Source organism: Crinia signifera, chromosome 6 (assembly GCF_055691185.1).
Source record: "Crinia signifera chromosome 6, ASM5569118v1, whole genome shotgun sequence".
Taxonomy (NCBI): Eukaryota; Metazoa; Chordata; class Amphibia; order Anura; family Myobatrachidae; genus Crinia; species Crinia signifera.
In genome coordinates, this window is record NC_139222.1 from 256,536,748 (window position 1) to 256,548,320 (window position 11,573).

The following is an 11,573-nucleotide window of genomic DNA, read 5'->3' on the forward strand; positions in this document are numbered from 1 at the left end:
CTTCTGAGTCCTGCCATGCACCCAAATGGTATTTTTTGGTCACATGTGAGGCATTGCCGTACTCGGGAGAAATTGGGGCACAGATTTTGGGGTGCTTTGTCTCCTTCATTCCTTGTGAAAATGAAAAATTTTGAGCCAGAACTGCATTTTTGTGTAAAAAATTTAATTCTTCATTTTCACTGCCCAGTTGTACCACAATTGGTGAAACCCCGGGGGGTTTGAAATGTACATTATACCCCTAGATGAATTCCCTGAGGGGTGTAGTTTGCAAAATGGGGTCACTTGTGGGGGGCTTCCACTGTATTGGTGCTTCGGGGGTCTTGCTAATGCGACATAGCACCCACCAAAATTCCACCAGAATCTGAGCTGCAAAATACAAAAATCACTCCTTCCCTTCTGAGTCCTGCCATGCACCCAAATGGTATTTTTTGGTCACATGTGAGGCATTGCCGTACTCGGGAGAAATTGGGGCACAGATTTTGGGGTGCTTTGTCTCCTTCATTCCTTGTGAAAATGAAAAATTTTGAGCCAGGACTGCATTTTTGTGTAAAAAATTTAATTTTTCATTTTCACTGCCCAGTTGTACCACAATTGGTGAAACCCCTGGGGGTTTGAAATGTACATTATACCCCTAGATGAATTCCCTGAGGGGTGTAGTTTGCAAAATGCGGTCACTTGTGGGGGGGTTCCTAACTTTTAGCATCTTATGGTGCCTAGAAACCTACATGGTGCCTAAAAAATAATCTCATAAAAAGGAGGCTCCAAAATCAAGTAGGTGCTCCTTCTATTATGAAGCCTGTGGTTTGGTCAACGTGCACACTAGGGCCACATATAGGATATTTATGAAAACAAAAGAATTGGGGGAATCAATTTTTAGTCACATTTCTCTAGTAAAATCTACTGTGTTCCTTAGAAAAATGTATTAAAATTGCAAATCTGCAAAAAAAAATGAAATTTTGAAATTTTACCTACACTTTGTTTTAATTCCTGTGAAACACCTAAAGGGTTAACAAACTTCCAAAATGCTGTTTTGAATACTGTGAGGGGTGCAGTTTTTGAAATGGCATCATTTATGGGGGTGTCTCACATACAAGTCCCTCAAAGTCACATCAGAACTGAACTGGTCCCTAAAAAAATCAGTGTTTGAAATTTTCTTGAAAATTTGAGAATTTGCTATTCATATTTTAAGCCTCCTAGTGTCCAAAAAAATTAAAAGGAGGTTGAAATAATGATGGCAACATAAAGTAGACATATGGTCTATGTTAGTTAATAACTATTTTGAGTGGTATGATTATTTGTCTCACAAGCAGAAAATGTAACATTTTGAAAATTGCAAAATTTTCCATTTTTTTACGACATTTTGGTATTTTTCACAAAAAAACACAGACTGTATCGACCCAAACTTACCACTAACTTGAAGTACAATGTGTCACAAGAAAACAGTCTCAAAATCACTGGGATAAGTAAAAGCAAAAAAAAGTTATCCCCACTTAAGTGAGACATGTCAGATTTGAAAAAAAGGGCTCTGTCAGGAAGGCAAAAACAGGCTGCGGCGGGAAGGGGTTAATAAATTTTCTGAACATTTTTCACCATAAGCGCTCTCTTCGCTTGATTATTTTTTAGGGTGGGTGCCGGATGACCTCCCGACAGTCAGGATTCCGATGGTCAGTCGCCCTGCTGTGGGAGTACTGGCAGTCGGAATTCTGGTTATATTCTTGTGCCGCTCTCAATGCATGCAGGACGCAGTGCACCCTGTAATCAGCAACAGCACCAGCTCAAGCCAGAGAGAGAGAAGGAGAAAGGAGCACTGTGTGCACGACTAATGGGGCAATACGGAAGGGTGGGGGAACGAACAAAGGCAGAGGGCAGCTACAGCTGCTGTGTCCCGCTACCTGTATGTGTAACAGCAATAGCAGTCGCTCAGAGGCAAACAGGACGAGCAGCGCAAGACATCTAACCGGGGATACTGTTTATCAGATGCCGGTACTTGTGGCCAGGGGATGCTGCCTCCTCCTGGGTGTGTGACAGTGAGTATCTGTGTGTGAGTATCCTGATGTGTGCGTGGGGCATCTGGCCCTCTGTGCAGTGCCCATAATTGCTCTCATTGTTGCAGCCACCTGACTGTTGCCCCTGTGCAGTCAATGATGGGGAGAGCACTCGCTTCTCTGGGCATCTCTGTGGCCCTGTGTTTGCTGCCACTTGCTGTTTAAATGGATGTGCAGCTGTAATGTTTCCATTCACTCCGTCTACATAATGCATAATGAATGGCTGATTATGATAAACTTACTGTGTATTGGGGGGGGGGGGGGGGAGGCATTAAGCAGCATGGCTATAACATTAAGGAGGAATCTCAGTTGACAAACCTTATATGCTAGAAATGTGTGCTCACCTGGAAAGGGAAACAGTTGGAGTAATCCGCGGTGTCTACTTTGTGCTCAGCAATAATATGAGTGTGCTCATCTTTGTGCAAGGACAGCTTGAAGTCAACAGCCCCATCTAGATCAAGGAAGGTCACGCAGGCTTTCTGCTGGGATCCCTGCACTGAGTATGCAGGAGCTGTGATCACATAGCGCCTACATAGACACAGAACAAATGGAAATGGAAATACATTCGTAGTTCATATTCTGAACATTTATAAAGCAGGAATTACAGTATATCCTGATAGTTCTTTAATTAGAAAGTAATCTAGTGTGAGTAAAGATGCAATAAGTACCAATATTGGCTCATTACTCCTAAGCTTTTGCAGTTAATGTTTATTAGGATCATCCTCATAGGTCACGGGGGTGATTCTGATTAACTAACTGAGCAGCGAAAATTCATTGCTTAGTGAGCCATGTAGAGCCGCCCGCACGAATGCCAGCCCCTTTGTAACCATGCGCGGGGATGTGTAATGTAGATGCATCCCCTCACATGCCACCAGTACAGGAAAAATCATTCGATGGTCGAAAGAAAGATTTCTCCTTCCTTCGCAAACAAATGTCAATCTAAACTGACTTTTATTTGTGGCCATGGTGATGAAGACAGGGCGGATGGCTGGCGTCATGTGATGTCAACCGCCTGCCGTAGGCAGACATCGGCCCGTCCGCGTACCCATGGGAGCACTTAGCATTTTCATGGAGATGCCCACAAAACACTGGGCGTTCCCATGGTCCAGCTCCGTCATCACCTCAGTCCCTCCCTCCCCAAGCAACTCGCCGCAGCCATTTTCAGTTGGTGTTTGCACATGCGCAGAAACGGGCATGTGCAAACCTTTAACCATTCGGATCACTGTGTTTGATCCAGACTTGGCCCCCTAGTGTCCACACAGTACAGTCACAGGTGAAGCACAATGGAACTTTGCTGCACTTGCAGTGACTCAGTGACATACTGATATACATATGTTGCACATTACATTGTTCTGTGCAAGCTAACAACGCAAGTTTCTCATTCCCAATCACTTTCATGCAATAATGTGCTTATTTTGACTTTATAGTCATATCACCAACAAGTACAAGAGAATGAAAGAGCACAATGAAAATTCTGAGCGTTCCCATGGAAATTTGCCCATGACGTGAGTGCGGGGGGCGGCCAGCTGTTGACAGCAGATGTCAGCTGCCCACTTCCCGTACAGGGTGCCTGCAGATTTAAGACACCTTAAAGGTGTCTTAAATCTGCGAGCTCTGTAGAAATCATTTGATGGTCAGCGACACTCGAATGATTTCGCCACCCGAACGCAAGGATGCGAATGGATGTTTATGCATTCACATGCATGCAGGGAAATCCGTGTGCGGGGGGGGGGGGGAGCAGGTGGCGTTTAAATGACATACAATGCTGCAAATTTGGTCTACGCACACAGCAGTTTTAAGGCATTTTCTAAACAATTTATTAAAATCACGTAAAATCGATCAGAAAATGCCTGAATATCGCTCCGTGTGTAGGGCTCTTTAGATATCTCATTGTTGTATACAAATATTCCAAACTAAGGAAAATTCCAGTATCCAAAATACTTCTAGTCTCAAGCATTTTGGATATAGGAGACCCAACCTGTAATACATTTCCACAATAATTGTCTTACGGGTCTGATGCTGATGTAAGTGCTGAGCTGAAGATGGCCAGGCAGACGGACACCAGGAGAAGCTGCATTTTGGCCCACAAGTCACCTCCGCCGAATTTGTCTCTCTGTCGTCGTCCTATATATATATTCTGCCACCTCCCTTGCTGGAGGCGTATGAGGACATGGGAGACACTTGGCTGAATAGTCATATTTCAACACATGAACTCTTATCTTCCATGCACGTTATGTTCATAAACCTAAACTGATGTAAACAGATTCTGCTTTGTAAGCACTATTATAAATGTTACGATAGATTAGTTTAAAACAATGTTAAAAAGAGTTGAACAACATAATCATACAAATGAAATGTAGTTGTTAGAAGTGCACATCAGTGTAATTTGTATTGTGCTGTCTGTGACTCTGTGAATAGTTTTCTCCTTCCTCTTCTCAGATTCTCATGTATTTATTCATGTTGGAGAAAAGAGAAAAACAACTAAATGTGTAGTTTGGACAAATGCGTAATTTTTTTCTTAATCACTGGATTACAGGTGTGGTAGTGTACACATAAAGGTATCTTTATAGTGTATCCAAACCTTCATCAGATCCATCCCGCATATAAAGGTTTCTTTGTAATGGTCCGTACCAAAACTCACAATTCAAGATGAAATTCAAAAACACATCAGGGTATCTTTGTGCTTTAATTCCCACAAGGCCGACAGCCAATAGATGAAAAACTTTTTGATGAAAAAACTTTAATGGATACTTCAACTATTAAAAGGACCACCAAAAAAGTTCAACAAAAAGTCTGGTAAAAAGGACTAGAATAGAAATGGACCTTTCCGGATAAGTCCACTATCAATTCAGTTTGCGGAAAGTCCAGCAATAAATACCTTAAGTAAACATCTAAGTAGTCCAAATAAAATACTAGTCCAAATACCCAATGCGTTCTTTTTTAAGGGTCATTTCTGACTGTAGTTTGCAGGTTCAAAAGAAGAAAAGAATTGCACTGTGGATGCACACCTAAATAGAGGAATATTTCAAAAGGGTAGAAATATTCAAGTTTAAAACTTTATACTTTATTGATTTAATTCAATGTAAAAAAGGGAGATAGACAACCTGTCTGGATTTTTTAACATATAGAATCCTAACTGTGGACTGTAGTTTGCCCTTATTTATACCTCAGGACAGGAAAAGAGGGTAAAACCAGACGATCACGATTAACTTCAATCAACTTATAAACAATAAAATTGCAGTATAATAACATGCATACTAAAAATATAAAAATAACATTATTCATCTACATCACCTTTAATAATATGCTGCCATTCCCTATATATATAATGCCATGGAACGCATATACTCCCGGATATACATATACATATTCATATTGGCCCGCTACTAATAGTACAAATGTCCCGAGGGAGGTGTAGCGTGCGCGCCAAACATAGAGGAAGGCACGTGTCCCGGAAATTTCCGGCATCAGGTTGCACTTTGCGACGTCTCGTATAATATCACGGTGGAACGCACGGCCATAATGTGCGTACCATTTTGCGCAGACCAGGAGGAGCCAAAACAATGGAACCCAAAGAAACCTGGAGTTTCCAGTATAAGGCTACACTTTGCGCCATCTCCTATATTATTATGGTGGAATGCACGTCCATGATATGCCACCTTGTGCATATCTGATTTCCACCCATAATTGTACATAGCTCCACCATATCTAAACATTATGGGGGAAATTTACTAACGGAAATTTGTAAAAAAAATTGGTGTATTTGTATTTAGAAATACACTTATTTTTGACATTTACTATCCCGAAAATACGGCAATTCGTAGTCGTATTGATGTGCTATCAATACGAATACAAATTGCCGTATTTTCGGGATAGTAAATGTAAAAAATAAGTGTATTTCTAAATACAAATACACCTATTTTTTTACAAATTTCCTTTAGTAAATTTCCCCCTCTATCTCACACATAAAAAGGGTGGAACGCAAAATCATGTTATGCGTTCCACCACTTAAAAGATGTGGGTAATATTATTTATGAAGGTGGAATATATAGCCATAAAATGTGTTCCACTACACTCATTACATCTTGACCCTTATTCTGGTGCACTGGCAAAGTCAAATTCCTTCTCAAATGAACAAAACCATGTGCACTGCAGAGGAGGGGGGGGGGCATATGTAACATGCAGAGAGAGTTAGATTTGGGTGAGTTAGTTTGTTTCTGTGCAGGGAAAATACTGACTGCTTTATTTTTACTCTGCAATATATAGTTACATAGTTACATAGTAGGTAAGGCTGAAAAAAGACTTGCGTCCATCTAGTTCAACCTGGTATAGATATCCATTGCTGATTTGGTAGGTTCTGGTATTTTACAGACAAATTATATTTCTTATTTGTACCCATGGATGTTTTTCTCCAGTAAATGTTTGTCCAACTTTAGCTTGAACGCATTTAATGAGCCAGCTGTTACCACCTCTCTGGGAAGAGAGTTCCAGAGTTTGACTGTTCTGACCGTAAAGAAATTCTTTCTACTAGCTGAATGAAATCTTTTTAATTCTAATCTATACTCATGCCCTCGCGTCCTAGATTCCTTTTTAGTAGAAAAGAGGGTGCGTGACAGTTCCTTATATTGGCCCTTGATATACTTGTACATGTTGAGCATGTCCCCCCTTAAACGTCTCTTTTCTAATGTAAATAGTCCCAAATTGCTTAATCTCTCCCCGTAGCTTAAATTCTCCATTCCCCTAATAAGCTTTGTTGCTCGCCTTTGGACTTTTTCTAATTCTATGATGTCCTTTTTATAGTGTGGGGCCCAGAACTGTACTCCATACTCTAGGTGAGGTCTCACCAATGCTTTATATAGTGGCATAATTACCCTTAAGTCCCTAGTTTCCATTCCCCTCTTAATACATGCCAGAATTTTGTTGGCCTTTTTTGTAGCTACATTACAATGGGCACTACATCCTAGATTGCTGTCTATTTGGACTCCTAGATCCTTTTCAAGTATGGAATTACCCAGTTCCTCTCCGCTAAGGTTGTAACTTGCACACTGGTTGTGTCTCCCAAGGTGCATAACCTTAAATTTATCTACATTGAACTTCATCTTCCATTTTTTTGCCCATTCATCTAGAATTGCAAGATCATTTTGAAGCATAGTGACATCTTCTGATGATTTGATGACTTTGCTAAGTTTTGTATCGTCCGCAAAGATGGATACATTGCTGAGTAACCCTATCCCAATATCGTTAATAAAAATGTTAAACAAAATGGCCCCAAAACCGAACCCTGGGGCACTCCACTTTGTACCGGTATCATATCTGATACGGCACCATTCACAACCACTCTTTGTTCTCTATTACATAGCCAATTCCCTACCCATCTGCAGATATTTTCACCCAATCCTAGGTTCTCCATTTTATTAATCAATCTCTTGTGTGGGACAGTATCAAATGCTTTAGCGAAATCTAGGAAAATCACATCTACAGCATTTCCATTATCGAGGTTTTTGCTAAACTCTTCATAGAACCCTAGTAGATTAGTTTGGCATGAACGATTTTTCACGAACCCATGTTGGTTAGCACTGAGTAGACGGTGATGATCTAAATATTTCTGGATACCATCCCTTAAAAATTCTTCAAATAGTTTACCCACAATTGATGTTAAACTAACGAGTCTGTAATTAGCGGGATCTTCCTTTTTTCCTTTTTTGAATATTGGCACTACCTCTGCTATTCTCCAATCTTTTGGTACTATACCTGACGATAGTGACTTGCTAAAGATATAATGTAGGGGGGTAGCTAGTTCATCCCTTAATTCCATTAATACCCTCGGATGAATCCCAATACCCTCGGTATATACTCTCACTTTGATGTAAAACCCCATCTAAGTCTAATTCTCTCTCTGCACAATTTATGGTACTTGTTTCCTAGCACGGCGCCACCGACTTTTACCTTATGTCATCGGGTCTATCATATCGGGTCGGATCGCATCGCATGCGACCAGATCGCATGCGATGCGATGCGATGAGACCCGATTTTTTATTGTACAGTCACCCTGATGGGTGATTAGTATGTTAAATGCACCCCCAGACCCGATTTTTAATTGTACAGCGACCCTGATGGGTGATAATGCACCCCCATTGTTAACGCCACCCCCACTATCAACGCCAACCCGAAGCGTGGCGAGCGTAACGAGCCCGCGAGGGGCGGTGGTACGCGTCCTCCGACCTTTTCATAGCCCCACTATCCATGTTGAGTTTATTTTATATAGTGTGGCGAGCACGAAGCATGGCGAGGGGACGCGGATGACTTCACATGTATTCCGTGTCCCCTCGGAATGTATTCCGCATCCCCTTCGGGCTCGGTGGCTCGCTGCGCTCGCCACACTATCTGAGATCAACTCCACACCGACGTGGATAGTGGGGGTATGAAAAGGTCGGAGGACGCGTACCGCCGCCCCTTGTGGGCTCGCAGCGATTGCCACGCTTCGGGTTGCCGTTGATAGTGGGGGTGGCGTCAACAATGGGGGTGCATTTCACATATTAATCACCCATCAGGGTGGGTGTACAATTAAAAATTGAGTCTGGGGATCCATTTAACATAGTAATGAGCCATGAGGGTGCCTTTACAATGTAAAATTATGTCTCGTCGCATCGCATCGCATGCCATTGTAATGGCATGCGATGCAATGTTAAAATTGTACAGCATTGTACAGTAAACTGTTAAAACCCTCATATCGGGTCAGATTGGGTCCCATCGCATACCTTAACGAATGGTATGCGATGGGACCCGATGGGCGCCGTGCTAGGAAACAAGTACCCAATTTACATCTGTCCCACCTGCAGTACACATGGTTTTGTCCACTTAACAAGGAATTTGCCTTTGCGAGTGCACCAGAAAAAGGGACTTATCCTTAAAATTATTTATATAAATTATATAATAAAAATAATTTTTTATATATATTCAATTTAAAACCACTTTAATTCGAAAAATTTCCACAAGTTCTCTTAAACAAGTTGTAGGTATTTAGGATATTAAAGCAAGTTGGAAATATAGGGATCCAATTGTAAAGAGCAACGGAATATGCTACGCTATATAAGAAACTGTAAATAAACAAAATATAGAGGGGAATTGAGCTAAAATGGAAATTAAATAGTTACATAGTTACATAGTAGGTGAGGCTGAATAAAGACTTGCGTCCATTTAGTTCAACCTATGTTTATAGTACTGTAGCTTATCCATTGTTGTATAGTATGTTCTGATATTTTAAAGACAGATGATGTTACTTATTCATACCCGTGGATGTTTTTAACCAATAAGGGGGAAATTTACTAAAGGAAATTTGTAAAAAATAGGTGTATTTGTATCCAGAAATACACTTATTTTTGACATTTACAATCCCGAAAATACGGCAATTCGTATTCGTAATGATGTGCTATCAATATGAATACGAATTGCCGTATTTTCGGGATTGTAAATGTCAAAAATAAGTGTATTTCTGGATACAAATACACCTATTTTTTACAAATTTCCCTTAGTAAATTTCCCCCTAAATGTTTATCCAACCTTATTTTAAACGTATTTATAGTGTCTGCCGACACCACTTCTCCAGGAAGAGAGTTCCAAAGTATGACTGTTCTGACTGTAAAAATGGATTTTTAATTTAGACACAATTGTTCCAAATGGCCTTAATTCCGATTTTGAATTATAATGGTTTTTAAATTAAATTAAAATATATAAAAAAAACCTTTGGTACTTGTGTATTAGCATGGCACCCAATTAGCATATGTACGCTAGCGTAGGGAAATCTCATCGCATGGGCCGTTTTAGTGCCGTGCGATGCGATGTGATGCGATATTATAGGGTGCGATGCCATTACAGTAGCTATACACTTGTATGACATACAATGAGGTTTTAAGCACCCCTCCACTATCCACGCCACCCCGAAGCATGGCGAGCGGCGGCGGAAGCGTCCTCCCGACCTTTTCATACCCCCACTATCCACGTTGGTGTGGAGTTAATTTTATATAGTGTGGCGAGCGCAGCGAGTCACCGAGCCCAAAGCGTGGCGAGCACACACAGATTACTTTACATGTATTCCGTGTTCCCTTGCGGGGCTCGCTGCACTCTCGCTGTGCTCGCCACACTATATAAAATCAACTCGATGTGGATAGTGGGGGTATGAAAAGGTCGGGAGGACGCATTCTGCTGCCCTCGCCACGCTTCGGGGTGGCGTGGATAGTGGGGGGGGGGGGTTGCCTAAAACCTCATTGTATGTTATACAAGTGTAAAGCTAATGTAATGGCATCACACCCTATAAAATTGCATACGATCGCATGCGATTTTGCGGGAGGTGCGATGCCATGCGATGCGCCGGGGCCAAGAGAGCAGTGAATAAATTACATAGGAAAATTGCATCGCATCGATTTTATTACGCAGAATCGCCCACTAAGCAATTTGCTTAGTGGGCGCCGTGCTAATACACAAGTACAGTATGTTACTATTAACATCCTTGCTGGCGGGTCGCCAGAACGTACGCGCTGGCGACCCGCCAGCAGCCTCGCCAGCGAGGAGACTGAGACGCACGTGCGTCGCACGCGCGTCTCAGTGTCCGTCGCTGGCGCGACGGAAAACCCTGTCCGTCTCCGCCTCAGGGAGACGGACAGGGTTAGGGGGGGTTAGGGGGGGTGCGGGCAGGCGGCGGGGACCCCGGGTTACCGCCGGCAAGCCGGCGGGGACCCGGGGGAATGGATCGAAGCGCCGTCGGAAGGGGACGCGCGCGCCTCTCGTGCGCGCGCGTCCCCTTCTCACCATCGCCATGGCGCTGGCGGGGGATGGCGGCTGGCGACGCCAGCGCCATCCCCTGCAAAGATGGACCCTGACCCATCTGTACCAAACCTTTTTATTATAGAATGTCTAGGTCGACAGTGACTAGGTCGACATCTTGAAATGTTCGACATATCCAGGGTGGACATTGACAAAATGTCGACACATGTTTTTGGTTGACATTGTTGACATGGATAAGGTTGAGGTAAGGTTTTCACATTTTATTTCAGACTACTGGTTATTGATAATTCTTCCCAATCCCCTGACATGTACTCCCTAACCCCCTCTCTGTCGCTTTCTCCTTCTTCCCTTTCTTTCCCTCTATTATTACTCCTTTCTTCATATTCTCCTTTATTGACTGTTTGAAAAGAATACTGATTATTGCTGTTAGTTCAATTTACTTTATGCCTTATTTCATTTCTTTACTTAAAATCAATAACCCATTTGGTCAATGCTGTTTCCCAAATGACTGTACTTTATTGAACGAGACACATCACACTTATCCTCTGTAAATTTATGTCTTTATTGGTTTCCATTTTGAAATGTACACGTGAATCTAATAAAAACAGTTTAAAAAAAAAAGGAAACAATAAATACTACAAAGCATACAATGCATATTGACACTCCAATAATCATAAAATGTATGTACAAATTTGTACCAATACTCAAACATTTTGCAGCCTTGCGAGTCCACCAAGGGCCGACCCC

At 42.0% G+C, this 11,573-nt stretch overlaps 1 protein-coding gene across 1 annotated transcript in view; it reads right to left on the reverse strand.

Annotated features, from left to right (window-relative positions):
- Positions 1–4,211, reverse strand: part of LOC146009229 (pregnancy zone protein-like) — a 152,219-nt gene extending 148,008 nt beyond the window's left edge. The window contains exons 1-2 of the mRNA XM_083149391.1: positions 4,055–4,211; positions 2,390–2,573 (exon numbers count right to left, since the gene is read on the reverse strand). Of these exons, the coding sequence (XP_083005517.1) occupies positions 2,390–2,573; positions 4,055–4,122 (252 nt within the window). The 5' untranslated portion in view covers positions 4,123–4,211. The remainder of the gene's footprint in view (positions 1–2,389; positions 2,574–4,054) is intronic.
- Between the last annotated feature and the right edge of the window lie 7,362 nt (positions 4,212–11,573).